Genomic DNA, 27338 nt, shown 5'->3' on the forward strand with positions numbered 1-27338 from the left:
AAGGTTTCATTTTGGCTTCTCCAGTTACGAACGCCAAAACACCACCGTGTCAGTCTCTATTTTTAAATCTCTCATGTATGAGTGATGACTGTTTCTGTCACTGCCAGGAAATACCAAGACATGGCTGCTGTAACTGGTAAACAAGACAGGAAGATCCAGCTCTTATTTCAAAATAAGAGCAGGAGGAGTGATAACAGATGGCATCCACACACTGACTGAGGGGTTTTCTTGGCCTTTAGGAGACGACCGACCACAACCGCTCAGCGTAGCGTGAGCTAAAGATGCATTTATGTGTTTCAGGGTTTTGGAAATCAGAAGCACAAAAATGTATTTCAGCTCCTGTAATTTTAACGTTCTGGATAAAACAGTCTCATCACAGTTTTTGTGAATTTTCTTTTGAAGGAAGAAAACCGACACTTAATGAGGCTCCAAGCAGAAATATTATTGCTGCAGTGAAACGAGTTGCTCATCAGCCCAAACTAATCAAACCAAACACGCTGTGACCAGGAGTTCGACCCGTTTGTACCCGTCGAGGAGCCGGCGCTGGCGGGAATCCTGCTTTTCCTCGTTTAGTGCGAGCGGGGAACAGATGGCGTCAGTTTGTCCATCGAGCTGCTTTGCAAATCAAATGCAGCTTCATTTTTCATCCTGCGAGGTCTGAAAGGTTTGATCTATTTTTACCGTTTTCTATTTTTAATCAACGGTCGGCGTCTCTGCTACAGAGCAGCAGGAAGCAGGAAAAAGAACCCGAGTGTTGGTGGCACTTCCTGTCCTGACAGGCGGAGCGGCAGCTGTCAGCAGCTGGAGTTCTTACCTCGATGCTGGTGCTAAGGCTGGGCAGCGTGTCCGAGGTCACCGTTGTACTTTGAAGGCTGGAGAAGTCCCATAGGTTGACGGGCGCCATGGGGTCCGCCCCCTTGGAAGACTCCACCCATCTCTGACTGTCCAATAAGGTCACTTCGTAAAACTCCTGGATATCTGCGAGGACACAGAGAGACACGCAATTGGTAATGGAGTCGTTTTCAGCTTCATTTATTTTATTTGTCTTTGACTGGTAGACTCCTCCCTCGCTCTTATTTTGAAGGCTCCGTCTATTTTGTCATTTCCTGTCTAACAGCTTGCACGTCCTTTGCTCTCCCTGGCGCAGGTCGCAGGTGTAATTAGAGTAGAAATATATTTTATTTAATCAGAATTAAGCTGAAATCTGATCAGTTTCCATTACTAATTTTTCACAATAAAAGCTTTAATAAGAAGTGAAAGTTTCCCGTCTCAAAACATTTTAGATTTGAGTATTTCTTCACTTAAAAATCTAATTCGCTGAGCTCAGAGCTCACGGAGCAGGCGAGGGAGGCCAGAGTGGAGGACAAACACCGACCTGACACTCGTCGGGGTCACGACCGCGGGTTTTGTTCGAGGCGGAGGCGACACACAGGAAACGGCTTCATCAGGCCGACATTAACGTTCAGTAAAAGTACAGCACGTGACACGTTTGGAGGTTTTCCTCTGCCATTAAAAACTTTTAAAACAGATTAAAGAAATGCTGCTCACGCTTTCATTTATAGGTCAGGATCAGGTTTCCACAGGTGAGTCACCTGATACACACCTGTCACATTCAGAGAAATGAAGAATAAAGCAAACAAAAAACACTGAATCTCAGATGGAAATCTTCCTGCACAGTGACTCATTTCACTGTTAAAGCAGGAGTAAAAGAATCAGACAGATCAGGAGTTTTAAAGCAGAGCTTTTCAAAATAAAGCACCTGCATCTCTGTGAGTGTTCGAGCAGGTCTGTCCTGTTTTTAAAGAACTATGAATCGTCTCCAGGGACGATGGCTGACTTTAACCTGAGCTATCATACTCAGCCGTACATGCTTCTGCCACACTGTATGGATGCTTATGATTGGTTGTTTTATTATATGCAGACGTTCCTGATGAGGCCACAAGCTGAAGCACGTCGCTCAAATAATGAAGCTTTGACCTCCTCGGTTTGAGCTCAGCAGGTCAAACTGCTGCAGCGAGGGACTAACAGCGACTGACGGCGTGATTGATATCATGACTCCACGTTCAGATGTTTACAGTAGGCTGTTATTATAAAAAGCTTCGCCCTGGCAGCCGCATCCAGCGAGCTTTTTTTACATCCCGAAACGCGCTCACAGCGAGCGGATCTAAAATAAGCGGGCTTTCTTTGGCTCGCCGTGGCAGCTGACCGCCCAGCCGGCACAGATGTTTCCCCCTAAACCGTCAGATCACCACTTCAACAGCTCCTCGGGATGACCACTGGCCTTTAAATCTCTGGCACTCCCCGCCGTCAGCCCGCAGCGGCGTCTCACTGCCTGTTAACCCTTTCCACACAGATTTCTAACGACCTCAGAAAGTACCGAGCTCAGTAAAAATGTAAAACGAGTGCAGCGCCTGGATCGATCCGAGGAAGCAGAATCATGACTAATGAGGAATCCCAAACATCCTCCGGGCTCCTGGAGGCTTTACAGCCTCTATTTTGGAGCTTTGGCACATCGAGTGCTATAAATAAAACAAAAAGCCGCTCCGCCATAAAGTCTCCTACTTTTACACCCACTGGAAACTTTCATTGGGTCCACATTTACAATCCGAACCAATCAAATAAAAGCTGCTCCGGCTCCACCTCTGCAGACCGTCGCCTGTCGACAGGCAGCGGATCACCTTCAAACTTCCAGCTCTGCTCGCCATCTTACCCACTGCAACCCACCTGCATCCTGACCCACCCCCACAGACCTTTCTCTGCTTTCCCAGCACAAAGAAACACGACTGCTTTTCACAGACAAACATCAAAACTTATTTCTTCAACCTGCCCACTGTTTTCTCAGCCTCTGGGCTCTTTGCCTCTGCAGCCTTTAATGACGGTGTTATCTGCTTTGTAACAGTCCAAACTAAACTACGTTCTTTCTGAGCACTCAGGGGCTTCCTATGCTCTGCTCTTTCACAATAAAAGCCTCTACCATGGCTACCAGCAGTGCCACGTGGAGCTGCAACGTCTCTAACCTGCAGACTCACCCTGAACCGGGCTGAATTATCACATTTATCATCAGGTGTGCTTCGTGGGCCGGTCGGTCACATGACTGAGAACAACATGGAGCCAACATCAGTGCAGGAGAGCGCTGTGATTTTCTCTGACTGCAGCTTCTGTAAAAGCCTTTGATGACTGAAAATAGCCTCAGATATCAGCGCAGAAGCTGATGCAAGAACTAAAAATACAAAGTCGCCTCTTTGTTTCCACAACTGTGTGAACTCTGTTCGTCTGCAGCATCCTGGCCCCGAACTGAAGAGTCTCAGCAGCAGCTGGATCCCATCAGGCTCCCACACTCATGACCCCACAGGGTGAAGCCCACTGACTGTTTTACCAGTGACACCTTTGGCACTTAGTGAAAGACTTGACGGTGGAGATCCATCCAGACTTTAAGCTCAGCTAGCGTACAGACACTTTAGCTTTGGATATCTGCTGATACTGAGCCCCACAGTCATAAGCTGTGCGATTGACACTCTGTGATAAATCCACGCTGCGGACACGTCATTAGCCGCAGGCCGACACCTCCCTGGAAGAATAACTACACGTCGTCTCAACGCAGCGCCTGTGACGGGCCTGCTCAGTAATTCTTGGGAACTATCAGAAAGGATGTGAGGAAACCACGACAAACAGAGAGGGCGCCAGAGGGACGAAGCTGCAGCGTTTGGTTTGTTTCTAAACCACCAGGACGCGACCACCACGCACCGGCATCAACACCGGGGTAGGTTACATCGTTACAAGATAACAGACCAATACACAGAAGTTATTGATGAGTGAAATAATCCTGAAGAGTGCAGCAGATGTGCACCTCCTCACAGAGTGGAGCAGAGGGAGCTTGTTTCAGTCGGAGGAGGAATGAACTGAGACAAAGAAGGATTATTCTTAGCGGAAAAAATCATGCAAAGCTCAAGTTCAAGAATCAAAATCATGAGCTGGAAATGAGAGAAGTTAAAGTTAGAGGATAAAACCTCCACCAGTCGATGTCAGCAGACTGCCGGCTGATAAAAATCCAGCTTTCTTTCCTCTGGGAGAGGCCGTAGCACTGTGTTCCTCCAGGCTGAGGTATTCCAGTCTGACTGAGGAACATGACGGTGTTTTTAACAGATTCATTATAAGTTGTTAGTGGATGCATTAGTTTAATGGCAGATTTAACTACATGCTGTTGTATCTGTTTTTATGAGCATACTCACTTTTTCTATTAACCTAAATAACATTTACTGACCGTTCCTTTAAAGACGACAAAGTGAAGGATATCATAACATTTTAACGCCGGCCTGCATCACTGTGTGCAGCATGTTGCAGTTCCTCCTGCAGAGACCAGATGCTGCACAAAGCGTAGATTTAAACAAATACAGACACAGATAGAAAGACAAAGTTGGATTACAGGGAGGTGGAGGTCACCATGAGCAGGCTAGAGGATTAAACGATGAAATGTGGAGACGAATGACGAGAAATAAAAACCAGAAATGATGCTCAATGTCAAGTCTGCTTTTGTTTTCCCAGCCAGCGCCCCCTAGAGGCTGTGACATGCAGCACACACTCAGCAACTTTAATTTCATTGGTGCCGGGATGTAAACAGCATGTGCAGTCACTGATCAGATTTTCAGGGAAAATTCTTTTAAAAGTTTCTGATTATGTCTCAAAAATGGTTTTAAAACACTTTTTCCTGACAGTTATGCTCCAAACACCAAATATTTACCTTCGGGACTCTTTCAAAGACTTCTCTGGTGAACATGGCTTTGGTGGGCAGAGGTTAGTGGAAGCAAACGCACACAGCAGGAGAAGAGCTGGTTTATATAGTCCAACAAAGTGGTGGAGAGCGTGCGACAATTTAACAGCCAGAAGTAATCGAGGTCACGTCACTGAATACACGGATGTTCACTGAGTATTTAGTTTCCAGACTTCTGTAAATGAACCAAACTGTTAAACTGAGGAGACTAACAGGTCTAATCGAGAGCACACACTGACCTGCACTTTAAACCAGCTTAAGCTGCTTCTTTCACTGAAGGGTTTAATGCAGCTTTTTTATTCTTTAAACTTAAGCAGTGCAAACTGAGCCCGAGTAAATGAAAGGATCCGGGGTCACCTGACCGTGAGAGCGCTGGTTTCCCTGCTGTCAGTCCGTCTGTCCTCGGGGGACGACCTTAAACACGGCGCTGAATTGATGCCCAATAACAGAGAGACCTCTGTGGAATTGTGGGAGACTCGGAGATCGTTTTACAGTGAAACCAGCGAGCTGCTTCCCAACTTAGAGCTTTCTGTTTGACAGCCTCTGCTGTGACCGCAGAGGCTGTCAAACAGTCTGCAAGACGAAGGAACCGCAGAGACCCTGAACCTGGAAACACGGCAGCAATCTGGGATTTTTTAAAAGCAGGAATCAAAGAAAGGTTCAGAATTCAAACACCAAATCATTACTTTAAATAAAAGAGTAAAAAACAGCAGAGACTCCCTGATTTCAGTCAAACATGAAACTTTTCAAACCTGAGCAGCTTAACCACAAAGATGATGCTTAGTTTTGTTTTTACCCGAGACTTTCTCTCCACATTTAATTATTGACCGAGACCAAAATGCTCGACGGCTGCAGGACGGCAGAGGAACTCTGGGTGACTGGGAAGCAGAGCAGCACATCATCGGCCTAAATGCAAAAACTGATCTATTAATCAGGTTTAATAAATCGTGTACACGGTGCATAATCCACAGGTCTGAGATTTCCACAGTGGGACGTTTCCTCAGACGTCTTCAGCTCTCGTTTCTGACCTGCAGGACTGGGATTTAATTAAAACCAGCTGACAGATAACTGGCCCAGTGACTGTGATCACATTAGCCAGTTAGAGCGAGTCGGACACAGCAGCGTCTGTTGTCCGCTCTAAGAAAAGACCACGCCTGTTTAGACTGCAGTCGCCATCAGCACGACCACACTGCAGCGGCATGAACTGGCCACACCCAGAGCTCGCAGAGGTCAGCAGTGCAGATCAGACGCGGATTAATCTAAATCCCACCGACGACTACAAACAAAAGCAGAACGCTGGAAAGTCTTTTTGAAAACGACGAAGAACAAAGGAAACGTTTACACGAGTCTCTCAGCCGCCGCTGTTGGTGACGGCATCGCTCGCCTTCCTCGCAACCTTCTCGCCAAAGCTGCGCTTTAAACCATCTCCAGGTTTATGAATCTCACTGAGCCCGGAAACAGCCGCAGACCAACATGCAGTCACAGAGAGATTTAGAGTCGATGCAGGGTCAGCTTTGTCACAGCAGAAAGAGAAACACGAGAAAATAAACATTAGATCAACCTGATGAAATACTGACGACGACTGATCGCTGGAGTCAAACTGTTTGTCTCAGGTGCTCCTGAAAACTCACTCGTATGTGTTTCACCTTTAACGTCATGAGAAACCCCTTTGTTCTCCCGCAGCCGCTCGTGTTTACTGATAAACATACAAACATTTTGGGGTTTGAGCCTGTCTGTGATATGAACACTCAGTGTCAGTGGAGTGGGCAGGTGTTTTTCCTTTAATGTGTCACACATCTGCCTAACAAACAGGTTTGCTGCTCAGCTGAACGTCAAAGCCGTGCACGTGTGAGGACGTGTGTGAAACACGACTCACGTCAAACGTGTAGTTCAGTGTGCGAGCGTCTCTCAGCTGTTCCACGCACAGTAAACACGCCACATAAAAGTTTCCTGATTGCAGGAACGACACCACGACTCTTAAAACGACCCACAACAACCTGTTTCACAAGCCTGAACATGACACTGCGAGCATGCTTGTACATCGTGATATGAATCTGTGCGTCTACTCGATTCTCCCATCGCACACAGAAACGCACCTCCACACTCACATTTCACCTGGAGAAACACCTTCCTGTAGTTTCAGAATAAGAGCGCTGCCTCGTGACCACTGTAAGCTCCTCAGCGTCACCTCAGCTGACGGTGCAGCTACAAGTGGAACGACAACACTCAGCTTCCAGAGGATGAAACTGGGCTCGAGTTTGAGGAGAAATAATCAGATTCACGTTTCATAACGATGCTCCGAATAACGTCGTTGGGTGTTCGTGTGCTTCATCCCATGAACTCTGACTCGCTGACCGCGGCCTCTGTGAGTGACGTCGGGAGGATCGCAGAGGTCCAGATTATAAATGCAACATCAAAAGCTTCACTTAAAACTGATCTGACTCAACATATCGTCATGTCTTCAGAAGCCGGCGCCGTGTTATTCCCACGTCTCTGTGCAGCCCGAGGCCTCTTAAACCTGCTGAATTATCACAGCTTCAGTCAGAATTTGTTGTGTTGAACATTTCATTGTGTTTCTTGATGCTACCTGTTCTGACCCGTCTACCCGACGTGATGTTTGTGTAATGTACGTTTGGTTTGAAGAGGTCCGATTTCACTGCAGGCAACTGCAAGTGACAAATAAAGCTTCACCATCATCGTCATCATCATAATTATTCCCCAAATCACAAACAACAACAACCACAATCAGAGGAGCCTGGATCCTTGAGGCAGACCTGGTCCTGCAAACGGACTGCTGAGAAACATCAGCAGACTCGAGCTGGTTTCGATAAAGGCGTGGTTTGGACAAACTCACGCACTCACAGACGTGACCGTACACGTTAAATGTGCAGCTGTGTGAGGAGATGAAGACGTGGAGATTTCCTGTGTTCAGTGTGTGGTCCTCACGGCTTTAACAAAGGAGGGGCAGAATTATCACACAATGAACTGAGAGGTGATGCAAACGTTTCCTCTGTGTTTCTAACGACGCGATCGGGAGCAGCTCAGCAGCTCCACATTCACTCAAAGTTGTACAAACATTTCTTATTTCAGGCTGTTTTGCATCTGCGAGGACACCAGGTCTCCGATGTTGCCAAATCCTGCTACGGCACAATCTGTCCAAACATTCCCGGATCATTGACTCCGATCATTTCCATTATTCCTGCTAACAAACAGCAGCACATCAAACCAAACGTATAAACACTTTTTCCTGGAGGGAACCTAAAATATCATCAATGCAAAGATGAAAGCAAACCGACATTAACCCTTTAAAGCCGGTCAGAGCAGCACGCTCCGTTTTGTGTAACTATTTTTAAATCCCAGTAGCTCTGCAACCACGTAAGCTAGTGCAATAAATTTTGTTGCATATGAAACCGGAGGAGTTGTACTTACATCTTATGCCATCAGCTTGTCCTCGGTCACAGTTTCCTTCCACATATAGCTTTGTAAAAACAGCATAAAAAGCCCTTCTAGCAACAAAAACATACTCCAGAAACACGCTTTGCTGATCCGATCAGCTGTTCAAAACATTTCCTACGTTGGAACAGACGTCAGCCCAAACTATCCCATGTCCGCCATGACCTGGCTGAACCGGAAGTGACGCAGTTTTTTTAACCTTCGAGGCCTTATAAGCCTGTACTGGTGTTTTTAAAACTCATGTTGACTTCATGATTTTCTGGGATGCTTAGAACTCACATTGCGCTGCTGGAAATAGTTTATTTGTGTTGCTGTTTTTTGGCAAATTTGCATTATAATATTTATTTTTCCTGCAGTCTATAAAAATTGGTGTATCTCAAAAATAAAACTATGAAAACACTCAAAATAAACTTGCTGTTGTTAGAAACTATTTTGTGCAACTTTTTTGTATTTACAGTTTTGAGGGATAAAATTTCTCTAAATAGAAATATATGTGTAAAAAAACCAAAACAAAAAAAAAAGATTTTAACTTTTCTGTAGTTTATTGCTCTTTCTTGCAATTTATGTAGTTATTATAGACTTAATGCAGACATATTATCAAAATTTGGGCTATAACGGTTGTGTTGCTGTATAGCTACTTAAAATACTCCCACAAATGGCTCCACAGCATGTAAGAATATAAAGAATATAAAGATAAGCTCTTAAGGTCTTAAAGGGTTAACTCACATCAGTTATAAAACACAGAAGATGCATTTAAAATGTTTCCACTCAAAGTCCAGGAAACAAAACTCTGTGCAGTGTTGTTGGGAACGTGATGTTGATGTTAGAGTCCGAGTGACTTTAAAAAACTACAGCACATCTCGCTGCCCCGTCCTACTGTCATGGTTCACCTACAGTGGTTGGTAGGTTAAGTTACTTTAGTTTTGGTCTGTCAAAGCTCCATTTTCCAGTTTGTGAAATACTCAGAAAATCCACAGTTTACATCTTATAACGTGACACAAGTTGGATGCTTTTCCTTCCACCTGAGCTTTTCTGAGGCGGGAATATCTTGGTTTAATTATAATATAATAGAGTCGCAGTTTTGACCTTCAGCACTGGAAACCTAAATTCTGGGGCAGCCAAAAGCAGCCGAGTTCAGAGCGGCAGAATAACATCCAAATCTTCTGGGCTGAAAACCCGATGTTGATTTATTAAATTGAAAAGATTCGCGGGACGCCATCTGTTTCTGACGGAGGAATCAAGCCGGTCTGAACAGAAAGAATGAGAAGGAAAACAAACTGAAGCTGGCGGCTCGCGCTCTCTGCAAATCAGCGGCGGCGGGGGTGGGGGGTGGATTATGGACCGGGGGTAATCGTCGTGTCCACAGAGGGATTACACCATGCTCGGCCTGCTGCACACGTCTCCTTTTGGTGAAGGGGGGGTTGGCAGATTGGAAAACTGTGTGGCAGAAATCTATTTTTCATCAGGGATGCTGGGACGTCAGGGTGAGCGTGACAAACACGCCCAGGCCTCGGGCACGCAGAGCCAGAGGAAGGAGATTGGGAAGAAGCTCGGCAGCGTCAGTCAGACGGATGAAGGTGATTATTACTTAAGGTCATGAGTCACGACGGCAGAGTTCAGCTTCTAAATGTAAACTCCAGCTCAAATGCAGGCACTTGTTTCATTGGCCCGCAGCTGCTTGAATGAGAGGTGATTGGTTGATGAAGGCAAACGGCAGGTGGAGCCGATTCTCTGACCGATGCTAAAGCACCGCAGGAAAACGGGAAACGGCGTGAAGAGTGGAGAACGACTGAAACCCACGGCGGTAGTTTTATTCATTAACACGAGGTTTCCTCATCGCGCTGCACAGACGACGTCACAGGAAGTCTGTATGATGCCGAGGTCACGTGACACATGCTAACGTTACTTCCACAAACATGACTGCTACATGCAATGACTATTTTCCTTCTGAAGATTAGCAAAACAATCCGGACAAACTGACTTATTTTCTTGCTCGTTTCCTTTGTGCTGTGTTATGAATCAAACGCACCTCTTTGCAGCAGCTTCGACTCTGTCCAAACTCACTCGCTGCTGTGGATGACAGAGCTTTAACCTCCTAAGACCCGAACTCGTTCATGGCATGCATATTTATTTTTCCTTTGCTATTTGGGCTGATTGGGACCCGATGAATGTCAAAACAAAGAATTACCTGAGATCCACATATGAGGACATTGGTTTTAAATTTTGATAGCACAGTGGCAGCATAATGTCCTTGGAAGTGGATATCAGGCCCTTGTAGAGCAAAATGAAGTATTTTGGTCTAGACGTCCCAAAGAGGAAGTACAACTCTGTCTGTGGAGGACGTGATGCCTGCAGGTCTTCAGTGGGGGTCGGTTAGTGAGATCCTTCCCTGCACAGGACCCAAAACTCCCTGCCAGACATCCCCGTGCCCCCCACCACCCGCCCCATTGTTCTCCACTCATTTATTTATTTATAAGTTGAGGAAATTCCCTGTAAAGAGCCACGTTAGAAAACTCATTCAGCAGCACAGAGAGTGTTAATCCAACACTGCAGCTCCTGATCTAGCATTTGACCTCTCTGTGGATTATAAGATCATACCGGGTTATAATTCTGCTCGAGCCGCTGTAATTTAAAACCGCAGGCGTACGTCTTCTATACTGGGATTCATGCGCTGAGCAAAGCTGCAGCCTTTTGTCGACGCAGTTTTCTCGTCTTCCCGTCACGTATCTGCTGTTCTCGTGGGAATGTTCAAGCTTCTAATGATGAGGCGAGTGAAAGTACGAGCAAAGCTCACCTCAGAAGCCCCATCCACATTCTTACGAGGGGCAGCCAATGAGAATAAAGTTAGCTTAAATGTAGGGATGAACTGATTGGCTGCCCAGTATAAGACAAACATGCAAAGCTACCCTAGGAGTGTCCAAGAAGACAAATATGAAGCTGCAAATGAACAGGTGACGACCCCTTTAAGTCGCCCCACCAACCCGCTCTTCAAATGCTTTGTTTACGAGGGGCAGCCAATCAGAGGAAAGATGGACAAAACACAGACACACACCGACCCACAGAGCATCTCATGTCAGCCCCGATGTCCCAAAAGGAACTCTTCACAGCCCCCTTCATAAAACACACATAAATAGATAAATAAATACTAAAAAACAAACTATTAAAACGATTAAAACCAGGATTTGAGGCTTTTGTCCTGATATAAACTGACTCGACGTTTTTCTACGCATCTACTACACCAGTATCCTTCCACACCACCTAAATATTAATGTCAGTCAGAAAGAAACGTAATGAATACAGCTGGGTCCAATTATTTTTGCACGATGGTCTCAGTGGTGAAGACTTCTCCAAACAAAATGTTTCGTCTTTAAAATTACAAATTAACTTTGATCAGTGCGGCTTGCAGAAAGCTCATTAAACAGGCGCTTTGCATGAAACTCGGAGAATCAACATTAATAAGCTGCAGCTGCCATAATCTGATGAAGATAAAGAGCGGAGACGGAGAACGTCTGTCAGCAACACGCCATCCGTTCGGCTCCGAGCTTATCGATCTGAAACCAGATCAAAACCGAGCCGTCGTCGGGGGAAACGTCGGCGTTCCCCCAACAGGAAAATCAGCGGGAAATATTTTAATCACTCAAAGCAGGGCTTCGTTTACTGCAGCAGGAATCACATTTTTACCATAAATAAGAAAAAAATTATTAATTTCCTTTGAAGTACGATAACACAGACTTGAATATGTGGAAACCTTTGGTGCTTGTGTGCGTGACCAAGACCCCACAAAGACCCGTGAGTGTGGAGAAAGCCGGCAGGAATTATTTCTATGAGCCAAAACAAAGAGCTAAGATTAGAGGAAGTGTGACGGAGGACTAACAAAAACACGTCACAGGTTTAATCCTCAAATACTCAGCAGCTCACTTTGTGTCACAGATAAGATGTTTCATAAAATGTCTAAACTCTATGAAATCAATTATGGCCCCTCAACAAAGATCTGACTCGGTGGTCTCTCCTCCCCATGGATATGAGTAATAGAATAGAAATAATTAAAATGAACATTCTGCCACAAATTCTCTCTCTCTTCCAGTCACTGCCCCGGAGATACCCCAAAAACAATTTGACGAATGGGATAGATGGATCTCACGGTTCATCTGGAACAGCAGAAGACCGAGGGTCCAGTACAGAACGTTGCAACTGAAAAAAGAGACGGGAGGGAGAGCTTTGCCGTGCTTACAAGATTACTATTATGCTGCACAACTGAAACCCCTGGTAAACTGGTGTTCCCCGAATCATGAAGCTAAATGGAAAACCATGGAAATTACTCAATTAGACTTCCCATTACAGTCTCTTTTAGGAAATAAAAACCAAGCTGAAAATTTTTACAAAAATTTGAACCATTTGACCCAGTTCACCCTGAAACTACGGTTCAGGGTAGTGAGGAAACTACAAATAGAAGAACAGGCTAGGACCTTGAATTGGATAGCTTATGACCCGGAGTTTGTGCCTGCCAGGCTGGATGGGACCTTTAAACAGAACCTTTAAACTGAGAGGAATTACTTCTTTTTGTTCACTAGCAACAAACGGGGGATTTCAAAGCTATAAAACTATTTCAGATACATACGGACTGGCAAAGCATGACTTCTATAGATACTTGCAAGTTAGAGACTATTACAACAAGACGTTACTATTCAGAGATGAAAACGAATACAACCTAATTCATATCTTTCAAGAGGCATACAAAAAAAGGTACTCTAAAAAGTTGGTCTCAAAAATATACGGAAGTATACAAGCCTCTAAAAATCACTCTACGCTGTATATTAAGCAAAACTGGGAGAGAGAATCAGGCTCACAAATATCAGAGGACAGCTGGTGGGGAATATGTGAGTCTCAGGCTACCACTGCAAATTCAAGGTCCTTAAGAGAGTTTGGTTGGAAAAATGTTGTGATATTTTTTATCACTCCTAAATTCACAGCTCGGCAAACAGGCTCACAGAGCCAGGGCCTATGTTGGAGAGGTTGTGGAACCCCCATGGCAAACCATTGTCATGTCTTCTGGGCCTGCCCAAGGATCCAGCCATATTAGGGGGAGATGGCCACAAAATAGTCGGGATAAAAATAGACTATTCATTTGATACGTTGTATCTTGGCAATTTACCTACGGCGCTTCCACATAAAGATAATTATTTATTGAAAATACTTTTGGCTAGCAGCAGAAAGGCCAAAACCCGAAGATGGCTAAAGGCTGACCCTCCAACTCGGGCCCAGTGGTTTGGGATAGTGGAAGAAATTTTTGGAATGGAAAGACTTACTTTTGTCCTTAGACTTGAGCTTGAGAAATTCAAGAAGCTCTGGGAAAAATTTATTGTGTAGTCCTTTTGTACTGAACAATTAAATATTACCATGATGTAAGTAGATACTAATGTTGAGACTGTGTATGTCTTCCATGCTGACCTAAAGTTTTGTATTCTCATACTGTAAATTAATAAATTAAAAAAAGATGTTTCATAAAAACAGACTTTACTCGGGCTGCTCGTCCAGCCATCGTCTACCACAGTTTACATTTCACTTCCTATTTTTATATCCAAGCAACAGAATGATGTCATCTCCTCACTCTTATTTTGAAAGTTCAGCCCTTAGTCATTCTAGCCCTGCACTTCCTGTCTAGTGTTTGCCTGTCCCAGCCGGTCTCTGGTTGGTTGATCCTCGATGTGATTCAGGTTCCTCTTCAGAGTCTCGCTCCATGGTTGGGCGTGCTCAGCTCCACCTTGGACTGGGACCATTACCCTCTCTTCTTCTCTGCCTGCAGCAGGCACTGGTTGGTGAGCCGCTACACCGACCAGAACGAGGACCCCCAGCTGCATGACGGAGGAGCTGGAGTTCATCACAAGATGAGGCGGGTTTCAAACGAGACACATGAAGACGAGGAAAACTCTTCTGATGCCATAAAGACTCAAACATCATCTAATCAGCCACATCTTCCAGCTCCTCTGGACGTGCAGAGCGACATACAGGACACATGATCTCTGTCAGTCCACCTTAACAGGCTCCTGTTCAGCTCATCTCTCTAAGAACACGAGCTCATTTCTGCCTCTAACACCGGCCATTATTTCCTCCTCTTTAGGAACATCGACCAGGAAATCAGCACCTCTGCCTTCACACTCAGCTCTGTCTTAATCACAGCCGATCAGGAGAGCGTCCACCAACCCGCCTCTACCTGAGGCAGCAGCTCATCCCCGCCCTGGAGCAGGGACTCCACCCTTTTCAGACTGAAACCACGACCACAGACTCGGCCTCTGCTTCACACCTGAACACAAACATCCTCAGAGGAGCTGGAGGTGATCGCACGTTGAGCACCCAGCAGCGACGAGACCACCTCCACACACTGAATGAGAAAGTCGTGAGCGTGGCGTGACTCGGCTGTAAGCTGCAGAGCAAACGTGCAGGCGGAGGACGCAGGAAGGCAGGATCCAGGCCAGTGATGATCTCCACTCATGTATTAGTGATGAAGACAGAGCGGCGCTGCAGGACACGCAGGACTGAGGGAAACGAGCCGCCGTGCTCGAATTATACTTGAGGAATATTTACACCAATCACACGACAGCATTTCAGCTTCCTGCTGATGAAAGGAGGAAACACGGAGGAGGAACGATAGACTAATCTGTGACAGTTTTCTTTCCTCGTGACACAAAGATGGTGATGCTCGGCTTCAAACTGAACGCTTTTGTCTGCTGCTTTATGATAAGGAGGTGAAAGTGCTGTCCAAACTGATGCAGCAGCAGGACACTGAGGGTGACCTCTACAAACAGCTTGCTCCTGCCCACTCAGAGCCGTGTGAGCCGACAGAAAGGCAGCACCGAAGCCTGAAAGTTTAAAAAGTTAAAGCGAACGTCCAGAAAGACTTCCTGTTGTTGCCGAGTCCCGGAGCACAAACACACTCAGTGTTTGAGTCTTTCAGCGAGTCGTTCCTGGGAAACGCAAACACATCGGACCACATTCCTGCTGCTCGGCGTCCGTTAACCCTGCAGCTGCTTCTGCGTTTACTCGGAGAGTCCCGTTAGCCGGCAGCGAGGCGACAGCCAATCAGAGAAACATGACGCTGGCAGAACATCAGAGAAACGCAGACATCTGCAAACCTGCAGGGCGACTTCTGCTTCGCCGTAATTACAGAGGAGAGGCGAACAGTTAAATAACAGATTTGTTGTTTTTCTCAATGAAACGACCGTCTGCAGGAAAAACTAATCGATATTCACAGCAGAGGCCGACACGCTGGTGCACTGTGGAGAAACACGTCCACGGCCAGGAGCTCGTTAGGAGCTCAGCCGTCTCATTATCACAGCCTGACAGCTGATTATGTGAAGCTCGTGAGTCACGTCAACCTGGCGTCCCTGTGAAAGACGTGACACACGCACACTTTGGGTTCATCCATGCTGGATGGACGGAGGAGGCGTCGGTGTGACACGGTCAATCTAAACTTTGATGTTCGGACTGCGAACAGAAGCTGCTCAAGAACCAAACCCACGTTGTATTAACTGTGATCTGTGTTGTGTGTCTGGGCTCGGTCACTCAGAGCTGAGCTCCTGCTGCTCCGGCCGAGTTGGCTCAGAGTATCAGGATGTGACTCCGTGGAAAACCGACGGACAAAAAGCAGGTTTGGTTTAGTTTAACAGGATCTCCTCGAAAATTAGAGGGAACCCAGGTGACCCTGAGGGCAGGACGCAGGGAGTCGGGCACATTTCACAGCTTTCGCTCTACACGGATTTTCTTTTTTTAATCAAAGGCTATTTTCATCATCTCGAGCCAAACTGAACCACGAGTGCACGTGGACTTTTTGGGAGAGGTGAAGGAGCGGCTCTGTGATGGACAGAGGTGCCTTTCAAACGAGGCAAAATACGAGTTTTGTAACAAAAAATAAAAAAATGTTCCCGCAGCACAGAGAGTTATTGTTTTGGAGCCAAAAGCGACGATGTCACCGCGATTCTTTCACACGGGTCATCAGAGGACTGAAATCAGTCGTTAAGCTCTTCATCACACAGTTGAAGATGTATCAGCACAAAGCTGATGACACAATAAGCATAAACATCTTATCAGCCGACAAGGTTTCAGTGCAGCATCAGTCTGTTTGATTTCATCGCTTTGCATAATGTCAGGATGAAATGAATGTGGACACGTCTCAGACTGCACTCAGTTTTCAGGGTTTAGTCGCAGCTAAATTGTTGCAGGTCGGCTTGTTAAGGTGGTAAATTAGCAACAATGCAGAGCTGATATATGATGACCCTGATCCAGTAAAACTGTGCGAGTCTACAGAAAACAGCTCTGCACACAAACACGAACTTCACGGCCTCTCGCCCCACTGTGACGCCTCACAGCAGAGGCAGCCACGAGTCACGAGGCCGTTTCTACCCTACAGACCCACAAACGTGACGAGGTCAGAGGTCACCTGCAGGTGGAAGCACATTATCGCTTCAGTGATAATTATCATGTGATATTTGACTTTAAATAAAGGATTTAATTAGTGGTTTTCTCCACATTAGAGCTCAAAAATCAACTCCGGTTACGTGGACGTGGTCAGAGCGGTCCAATCAGACGCGGTGTGTGAGGGATGCTGTTCATGTGTGGCTCACATTTCATTCGTGTGTAATGTTTTGGGTCTACTTTCCTCAGCGAGCGGCCGCAGCGCGTTCATTTAACTGCAGGCCAGCTGACTTGGACACGAACGAGCTGCACATGTGCAAACGATGCTGCGAGGACCCAACACTGATCTGCATTGTTGCTTTGCTCCTCCCGTCCGTGTCGTTCTGTCTCTGACTTTCACCCGCAGAGCTGAATCAGAGCTCAGGGAAACGTCACCGTCAATAACGGTCTGCGCCGCCAAAAACATACAGAGACATGATGTCAGGTCCTCACAGACCGACTCAGCTGTTTGATATTTGTTCACTTAATAAAACACAAAACAACAAATCCTTTAAAAGCTCTTTGTTAGTGGAAACCTCAGCGTGACTCATCAAACAGCTCTGACACTGAGGAGGACAATGAACGTGGCAAAAGTGCCTCCATAACATCATCATCATAATAATGACAACAATAATATTAAAGGATTGATGACACATCAGATGGCAAACAGACACTGAAACATCTTCAGATCCATGATGTAAACACACATTTTTACACAACATGTGAACAAGAAATACCAAAAATACCCCAAAACTCTTCCCAGGTTTGGAAGCCCACCATAGACCCAGGTCCACCAGAGCTCATCTTAATATTTTTAGATGCTGTAGAGACATTTTTGGGAGTAATGTTATACATTACTACAACCGTTATATCGGAAATTTTAATAAGATGTAACGATTAAGTCCACCAGTAACTAGATAAATTGCAAAAAAGTGCAATAAACTACAACAAAATTGAAAATCGTTGTCCTTACAGAAACTTCAGAGGTTTGTCCCTCAAACCTGTAAATGCAAACGTTGCACAAAATAGTTTCCAACAACAGGAAATTTATTTTGAGCATCTTCAGTTTCATTTTTGAGGCAAACTCATTTTTATAAACTGCAGCAAAAACTAAAATGAACATTATTGTGCACAATTTGCAAAGAAAAAAGAAAAACAGCATGTGCATCAAAATAAACCAAAAAAAAACAATGAACAGCTGATGGGATCAGCAGCGCGCTTCTGGATTGTGATGTTTTTGATGTCACAAGCGCTTTTTATGCGATTTTTGCAAAGCCATATGTAAAAGGAAACTGCGACCTGGGACAAGTTGAATGCATGTTATGCAAGTACAACTCCTCCGGTTTCATATGCAAAAAAAAAAAAAAAAAAAAAAAAAATGATTGCGCTAGCTTATGTGCTGTGTACACAAATGGGAGCGTGCGCGCTTCGATGGGCTTAAAGGGTTAAATAACTCTGTGGTTGTGTCACCTACAGATAAGCTCAGTGTTCTCATGTCAAGATTGTGACAAACTGCTGAAGTACAAAGACTGCTTCTTGTGATGTGAAACCTTTATCAGGCCAGGTCCTTATTTTCCAGGGTTATGTTCCAGGACTAGAGACGTCCTGTTTCCAGGATGTGTGGTAACCGTGTGAGGTGTTCTGTGGTCAGAGAGGCGACCGTACCTATGAGAGCCTGGAAGAGATTGCTCTGGAAGATGTCGATGACCCTCTGGATGGAGTGTCGGAGCTGCCGGTCCTCGGTGTGGTTCAGCTTGGCCCGGTACTGCTCCAGCAGCTGCAGCGCTCGCTGTGCGTCTGTACAACAGGAGGAAGCAGCGAGAGAGGTGAGCCGGGGATACGACAGAGCCGAGGCTCAGCGACTAACGAGGACTGATCTGAGACGAGATGGCAGCAGAGGGCCGCTTCAAACCGTCAGACGGGCACAAATAATCCCTCTGTGCTGAAACGCTGAGCTGCACTGGCAGCCAGCACGCACCGGGAGAGGGAAATAATACTTTAAAAATCCAAACATGCATGCATTTAAGACTGCGGGCAGGTTTTAAAGGAGTATAAATGAGTTAAAGAGGCCTCTCCCCAGCGGATAAGTATAAAGGTCAGAGTATCAGGCTCGGCTCAGAGGGAAGCATTAAGGACAGATTTACTACATGTCTGCTGCTGACAGTCACATTCAGACCAAAGCAAATCTGATAAAATGATTAAGCTGAAAGTAGTAAATAGAAAGTCGCCTCAAATCATGACCCGAAGGCTTCATTCAGAGCTTTGTTTTAAATTCGAGGCTTCAACTAAACATTTTAATGCAGATCATCGTCCAATAACACCGATCGATCACAGACATGCAAACAGTAACACGCTTCACATCGCTGGACGTGGAGAAGATTCAGGACTTTGACTGTAACTCTGTTGGATGGTCACATTTCTGCTGGTTTACTTGTTGGTGAATCAGCTTTAAATAAAGGTCAGTGCGGGACTGCAGCACGGCAGCGAGAGCGTCGGCTCGGCGCAGAGTTTCAGGAAGTCAGAACCCGAAGGAATCTACCGAGGTCGTTATTGTTGAGCGATGTCATGTGACTCTTACGACTTCTAATTAACTGGATCATTTACAGGACAGAAGAACCTCACACAGACAGCTTCCTGGACAGTTATGCACACAGCGACACATTTACCATCACATTGTTGTTTCTACCATCATTAACCTGCTCTCTCACTTTGATTCATGCCTGCTGCTGATTGGCTGTGAGTCTCGCCTGTAAATAAAACACACAAAGCCCGAGGAGGCGGCACGTTGGGCCTCTCGCCTCCGTCAGCACTGATTTAGATGAATTGGCAGTTCGCTGCGTCCTGCTTCTGGTCTTGGTTTCATTATTGTTGTTTCAAGCCTAATTTAGGCAAGAAGCCTGAATCCTTCGGCTCACGCTGGAACCAGCAGAGAAAACTCCGACTAAGACATAAAACCATCAAAACCATAAAACAACGTGGAGCTGGAAGTGCTGGCGGCAGGCTGCTGGTGTCGCAGTCGGTCACAGAGAGGACGCTGCACCGGAAACATGGTTGTGGTTGCTTCGTCACGTTGGATTGGTCAGTTTAGGAATACTATTTTTCCCGTCTCCAGGCCTGTGTGACTGAACGGTTTTATCGATACGCGTTTGAACATTCAGCCATCACGAAAGTGACGTGATGAAAGAAACACGATGTCGATAAATGTCCCCTCGCTCACGAATGTTCGAGTGTCTGTAACGATCCTGATATCTGCCAAAGTGTGTCTCAGAGACTCTGCCAGCATTAAACTGCCCGAAACACAAAGCCTCGGGGTCCTGTTCACTGATAACATCCAGGAAGGAACCAAGTCTACGTTCACAAAGCGCCAAAAACTGTCTAACTCAAGCTCAGAGCGAATGTTTCACTGAATGAAGACCTCTCGAATCAAAGACACCAACTTTAATAACTTTATGGTCAAGAGCTTTAAGAAATAAAGCTTTTCAAGGGCTGCTGAAAACCTGCACACACGCCCGAGTTAGAAGGTGTAACACTGTAGCTGAGGTGGAAAGCCACAGATCTCATTTTAAAAGCCACATTAATTGAAAGTATGAACTTGAAATACAACATAAAACATAAACCAGGCGATTTGTGTCACAGCGCAGAAGACATTTAATATCACACTCCTCCGTCTTCTGGTTTATTAGGAAGTGAAAGTTTGAGACAGATTGTGACGGCCTACAAACCCTCAGCTGACCTGATGCTTCAGCCTGATACGCTGACCTCACAGCTGACCTCACAGCCCACATGTCAGTTTCTAAACAGCAGAAAATTACCTCAGCCAATTAACAGCTTTAAATTAAATTCTCTCCGTTAGTGTCGGTCTTTGAGGTTTGACCCAGATCAACATATCTGCGCGCGTCGCTGTGAGCGCTAAAACGTGGAGCTTAAATACACGATGGTGAACGCTGGTGCGTTATGTGGTGTGAGCTACAATGGAAGCTGCCAACTTTAAAAGACTTCATTTAAGTATCAGCTGATGTCTTTCTCCGTCCTTCAGCTGCATGAGGTTTGTCAAATATGTGGCCCGAGGACCAGAATGGACACGGTCCTATTCAAGACAGTGATTAACAGCTCACACTTTCCAATAAAACACACGTTTTATGTCCGTGTCGTTTCACTCAGGAGTGGGTGTGTGTGTGGATTTAATATTTCTATATTTAAATATTTGTTAAAGGCACAAAATGCTGCTGTTTGGTTAGAAAATCTCCACCGGTGAAGGTTTTTAATGCAGAGGGACAAATACAGCAGTGATGTCTTCGTAGTTCAGGCTTTTACACTGAATAAAAGCAACGTTTTTTAAACTGCAGTGGTTTTGCTGGTGCAGCCCACCTGAGCTCAGACTGGGCTGTACCTGAACTGCAATCACTGAAACACTGAAACACTGAATACTTTGTGCAGTGACTCATCCACACTGATGGCACAGTTTAGGTTTGTTTTTGCAGTTTGCAGAAAAAAAACGATCATTAAAATGTTTGTCTTTTCATACTGAGGGAGGCTAAACATAATTACTATGGATAATTAGGAGGCATTTGACGCACCATTTGCAAGGCTTTTGAAATTATCTTTATTTTTCCTGGGATTAAAGTGGAGGTCTCCGTACTTATGAATGAGTTCACTAAATGAGAACATTTTTCTAAATTTTTACAGTTCATCTAGTTCATGAAATGTGCACTTAGCGCTGGGAACGAGGTGAATCTTTCATTGACTTAAATAAGTGGCTTTTCTTTAACTCACTGCCTCCACCGCCCCGGGCACAATCTTTATTTTTCCCGGGATAACAGTACAGTTATACACGGTTAATAACGTGTAAACTAACTCAGAATATTTTTCTAAATTTTTACAGTTCATTATATTCCTAAATCGCGCGCTGACTGCTGAGGACGAGGTGAATATTTTATTCATATTAGAGTTTATTTTTAGTTCTCCACACAAGGTGCCCCATTTACAACTTGGTTAGCAGCAGTGGCTAACCGGCTAGCTCCTACTTTAACTGACTTCACCTGACTTGGCACGGCTCCGCTCAGCTCAGCAGGGCCAAAGCGAGCCGTGTGGGCCGTGTTCGGCTCGTGTGGCGTGTGAGCCGCTGCGTGTCCCGTGTTTGTTCGAGTCCTGTGTGTCTAAGCGAAGGAGCAGCCGGAGTTTGAACGGCTAGCCTGCTAGCTTGCTAGTTAATATGTGAAGTGAAAGCGGCTTACCTTTCTTTCTCACTGGCATGGTGGTGGTCTGGCTCGGCTAGATCCGCCTCAGCCGCATGCAGTCCTCACACAGGACGGTTTTTGTTCGCGGTTCCGCCGGATAAACCCGCCGCTGTCACCGCTCCAAGTCAGGACTGAAGAAAATCCCTCCGAGCCAAAAGCCCTCCGGACGGAGCGTCGGGGGGCAGACTGGCACAACAACAGCGAGCCTCCGGGGACGGCTCAGCCAGCAGTCCCGCTAACAAGTGAAGCTCCGCTGAGCTGCCGACTCTCACAGATGTAGTTCCCCGCCGGAGAGGCTGTGTGCGCCGGCGTGCACCGCGCAGGCTGACTCTGGAGCTGGCTCCGAAAAGTGCAGATCTGGCTCGGACCGAGCGGGACCTGCAGTGTGCCAAAGTCCGGGAAACACCCGCTGCTGTGCAGGCGGCGCATGCATGAGCTGCCCGCTGCTGCTGGGTGGAGGAGGAGCGGCTCCGGAGCTCTGCGGGTTCGTCCAGAAATAAAAAAAACTTCAAAGCCAGGCTGGCGGCACACCTACACTCACTTATCCCGCACTGGTCCGCACTGGTCCGCACCGCTCCGCCGTGTCCCCGCCTGCGACGTGCACTCGTGTCAAACTTCTGTGAAATCCCTCCTCCCTCCTTTTTCCTCTTTTCTTCTTCTTCTCCTTCTCCTCTCCCTCTCCAGCACCTCCCCAGGTCTACAAATTCCCAAACTTTCCTCCAAAATGGCGACTCAGGGAGCTGGAAACGTAAACCATGTGATTTCCAAAAGCCTACCCCTCCGACCTGCCGCCCAATCATGCAGCTCACCTACAAGGCCAAGGAGGAGGAAGAGGAGGGTCAGGGAGGAGGGAAGGAGGCAGGGAAGAGGCAGCGGGGGGGATAAACTTTGTGAAGGGGGGGAAAGTGAGAGGAAGGAAGAGGAGTGAAAGTTGAGGAAAGCAGAGAGAGGTGACAGGAGATGGAGGTGAAAGCGGGACAGATGGATGAAAACACAAAGTCAGGCTTCTGTTTTTATTTAAACCAAATAGAAACGAAAACAAACACACGTGGAAAACAATGAGATAAAGAAAATGTAGATCATAGGAAGGATTAAAAATAAATCAGCTGAAATAAGAGGCGAGAATTCAAAACACCCCGAGGACTCTCACTGTGTCTCCTTTGTGTTCAAGGTTTAATTATAACCTGGTAAAACTGGCGTTTTGTCCATCGAGCCACTCCTGTATTAGCGCGAGTCTCTGAAGGCGTGGCACACCTTGGTTTGGGCAGCTTCTTATTGGACGACCCATTTACCTGCATCTGTGAACTCACTGATGCTCAGAGAGCCTGAAGCATCTGCAGCGGCTGCTTCAGGCTTCTGTGTTTCACTCAGTTCTCACTGAGTTCAGAGAAGAAGGATGAACGGATGCTGTGTGCAGATGGCATGTTCTCCCTAACATGTGCGCTCACTTACATACATGTTAACAACCCCATCAGGCTCCGTTAGCCAGCCTGTGCTTCACATGATGGGCTCCACCCTCCCGCAGCTGATGAAGCTGTTAAAACAGTGGATGGATGCTCCAACTGCCCAAACACAGTCCACAGGTCCAGGTCAGGGGTGAGCTGAGGTCAAGCCTGTGTCGCCATCCAGCTGTCAATCAAAGAGACCACGCCCCCAACAATGCAGGTTTATGACTTAATACAATTTAAACAGGTGATTTATGGCAGTACAGGTGTTACGAAGCGGAAGTACTGAAACCGTTTTGTATCAGGCTGTAAACACGTTTATTTCTGCTCTAAGTTTTTAACATGACTCCATGCGGACTCACTGTTGGAGCCTCTGGTGGACGTTAGAGGAACTGCAGGTGTTGACACGGCGCTCAGCAGCAGCAGTGATCCAAACACGATCACTGCTGAGTCCAAACAAACAACACGGCAGCTGCCAAAACAACCCGGTGGACGACGCCGAGAGGGTTACGTCCATATTTAATGTGGTTGTAGCGCCAGTGGCGAGGAGGTCAAGTGTAAGTCCCACTTTGCTGTTGTTTGTATTATTTTATTTCTCAGTAATTTGTCCTAAATAACCTGAACGCATCAGGCTGACCCCACTTTGAGCTCATACAGTGGCTTACTGCACCGCACTCACACTGACCTTTACAGCACAGCTCATTTATTCTCTGAGTGCTAATGGACACTGTGAGTCACGGCTTTCCCAAAGAGAGCATCAAAAAAGAAAAGGGAGAAAGGAGAGAAGGCAACGTGATGGAAGGCTTTCTGAAGGAAGAACAGCGAACAGGCTAAGGATGGTCTGGCTATCAGCAGCTGTGAGATCTGCTGACATCAGGCAGCCTTCAGCTTCACTGTCTCCAGACCTGCTCTGAGGTAACGGGACATTTAACATCACAGCGACAGCACTTCCTGATTCAATAAGAAGCAAAGAGGAATGTGTGCAGGGAGTCACATGTGTTTCCTTAGCTTTAGTTCACTGTGATGAAGCACAGGCAGCACACTGATGTACCCGTGTACACTCTCTGCATCAGTGAATCAGCAGCTTACATCTGCAGGACCATCACTCTGCTCCGTGTGACGTCTGCAACTCGTGGGTTCGATATCGTCCCAGAAACAATAAAAAACATCAATCACATCGCTGCAGATACACCTGCTCGCCCACAGCGCGGGAACTCTGCTGCTACGGTTTCAGAAACACAAAAATATCTGGATACATATTTAAAATTCACTCCATATAAAGATAATGACATTGTTTACAGTTATTTATTTTTTGCCTGTCCCGTTTGGCTCTTTTTCATCAGAATTATTGTCTAAAGGTAAAGAAAGATGCCCAACGGATTTACTTTACCAAATGGACCAAATGATTCACCTTTTACTGTTTATTTTATTTTCATTTGCTGAACACGGGACAGACTTGACTGGGGAAAAGAAACAGGAGAAAGAAAGAGGGAAAGAAAAAGAGCGAGGAAGAGGGACGGGGATAAAGTGCAAAAACCAACAAAACCTGGATCACCTGCTGAGAAAGAAAAAAGAAAGCAAGCAGAAGAGAACAAGAGTAATAGAATAAACAACATCACAATGATATATGGGAATATGACAGTAAATACTAAATATTAAACATTATTGTGCAGCACATAAGATCAACAGAACACAGTGTGCTTTGAGGTAGGAGCCAAAAAGGGTGTAGTTTGTGGGTGTGATCACCCGTGTGTACACCTGTGAGCATGGACGCGCTTGTTTTTTGTTTTTTTAAAAGGTTCCTTCATGTAATGATCTGCTAGAGGGTGTGGGGGGGCCACAGCCCCGTCCTCCAGGGCATGAAGCAGGTATGGAGGAGATCAAAACTCCAGACATCCAGAGGCCCCCAGAACACAAGAGACCAAGGAAGACCAACAGAGGGGCAGCTGCGCCACTGTCCCAGAAAGAGCTGAGGAGAGTCCCAGATGAGGGTTCACTCAGCAGCCGCGGAGCAGAAGCCAGGGGGAGTTGCAGTGACGCGCCCGTGAGCTCCGCCGGCAGCCAGCTGTGCCTGAGTGACCGAGCCCCAGGCCGAGAGGCCGGGGGCACCCCACCTCCGAAGTGGCCCGAGCGAGCCCCAGGCTCCAGGCCCCGACAAGCAGAGTGAGCCGGTGTGTACCCGGACACCCATCCCCAGACACAAAGAACCACCAATGCACCAATGTCTGAGGGAGTCCGCCACTGGCAGGGGAAGTGGTGGTGGAGATGGGCCTCCATACCTTGGAGGGCCTGAGATGTCCCTGTTTACAGTTATTCTGATGTGCCGTGATGATCTGGATGTCTGAGTGCTGCAGGATGATGGAAGCAGGGACCGTGAAGGTTGCTCTGAGGCTGATGGGAAGGATGAGGACTGAGTGTTAGGAAAGGTTTAGAAAACAGACTTCACATTTTTAGAGCTTTTTATCTCACAGGAATCATAAAAAATTCAATGAAAACAAAGAAAAGAATTCATTCTTCAGCTCAATAATCCAAGTAAAACACGTGTAACCGTGGTTAAGCTGTGAACGGCTCTATGGTAAAAACAGAGGAGGTCAAAATGTGCTGAGACTCATGGACATGCTACAGATCTGTCAGCAGTTAACAGTTCATGTCCTAATAATCAGTGCAGCTGTCCGCACAGCTGGATGAACGAGGTGAAGGGGGCCCACAGAGACTCTGTGACCATGGCCCCAGAGTTCTGTGTCACGGCCCTGGGCAGCAGCCCCAACCTGAAACTGGACTCAGGTGCATTTTTGCCACAAATGCATTTTACAGTATTTGTGCTGATTACAGGATCCTGACAGTACCGATGACGCTGCCGGTGGGACCGCTGGTGTTGTGGAAGTTTGCGCTCTCTCACGGACCTCCATCTGTTATCATGCAAACATGTTTTTAAGTAAAGGGAAAGCAGTTTGTCATTAAGTGAAATACACAAAGATTTTCCCTCTGTGAGCGTCTGATTGAGTCTGATTTGGTCTGATTTAGTCCTCAGCAGGTATTTAAGATGTTTCAGCATAAAGACTGAAAACAGAGCCGACAGCTGAATAATGAACACGTCTGCTGTAAATCCAGGTTTTCTTTCATGTGCCAACATAAACGTGCTGTAATGAATCCTCTGCTGTGTGCTGAGAAACAAAATGAATTTAAGCCTTTGATTTCCACACAGTAAGGTCAGAGGTCGCGCTGCGTCCTCATTGAAGTACAAATCCAGCGGCCGGTCACTGTGAAGATGAAACACCCTCCTCCTCCTCCGCCTCCCGCTGTGAAACATCCCTCTTTGTCTCTCTTTGTCTCTCTTTGTCTCTCGTGTCGCCTCTCGTGTGCTGATGCAAACCACTCGAAGCTCTGGCCCAGATTAAAGAGCGCCGTTCTGGTGAAAGGAGGAGGCCTTTATTTTTAGACGGTCATGTTTAATGAATGACCTCGCCGCGAGTCCCGGGCTCGCCGTATGAAAGTACAGAAGGAGAGCCCGCTGTGCTCTCACCGCCAATCCACACGCCTCAAACACGACGAGACGGAGCGATGACCCGAAACCAGAGAAGCTGCTGATCTCCAGCCAATCAGAGAGACTCGTGGTCCGATACCTTCAGACTGTTGTGATGAAGAGAGGAGCAGATCACGTGATTCTGATGTGGGAGTCACGTTATTCTAACAGCGTCCTTCATTATGAATGAGCTGCAGGGTTCCTGAGCCTCTTCTGGTAATTTTATTTTTACATCTTTTAGATGTTTTTTGTGTCTCATTGTGCGCTCTGACCCACAGCCACGACGTTACTGACCACCAATAAATAACAGCACATATCAGAGCGAGACACAAAGTCCACACAATGAGCCTGTGGTTCATTTTTCCTTTTTTACTTCCACTTTCACCCTGTTGGTTAGTTTTAGGTGCTCAAAATGACCCAATCAGGGTTAAAACAGATGTTTTGGGTTAAATCATGTTGTAACC

At 46.3% G+C, this 27338-nt stretch overlaps 1 protein-coding gene across 14 annotated transcripts in view; it reads right to left on the bottom strand.

The window, feature by feature from the left end:
• Positions 1-22773, bottom strand: part of dlg1b (discs large MAGUK scaffold protein 1b) — a 99158-nt gene extending 76385 nt beyond the window's left edge. For 4 of the 14 annotated variants that reach the window (XM_004573502.5, XM_076876659.1, XM_012915498.4 and 1 more), the window contains exons 1-3: positions 21904-22763; positions 18335-18466; positions 815-978 (exon numbers count right to left, since the gene is read on the bottom strand). In XM_004573502.5, the coding sequence (XP_004573559.1) occupies positions 815-978; positions 18335-18466; positions 21904-21922 (315 nt within the window). In that variant the 5' untranslated portion in view covers positions 21923-22763. Of the gene's footprint in view, positions 1-814; positions 979-18334; positions 18467-21903 lie in introns of all 14 variants that reach the window. The other 10 variants (XM_076876657.1, XM_076876656.1, XM_004573503.6 and 7 more) reach the window with 8 other exon arrangements.
• Positions 22774-27338: the final 4565 nt, after the last annotated feature.

The sequence above is a fragment of the Maylandia zebra genome, linkage group LG18, assembly GCF_041146795.1.
Source record: "Maylandia zebra isolate NMK-2024a linkage group LG18, Mzebra_GT3a, whole genome shotgun sequence".
NCBI lineage: Eukaryota > Metazoa > Chordata > Actinopteri > Cichliformes > Cichlidae > Maylandia > Maylandia zebra.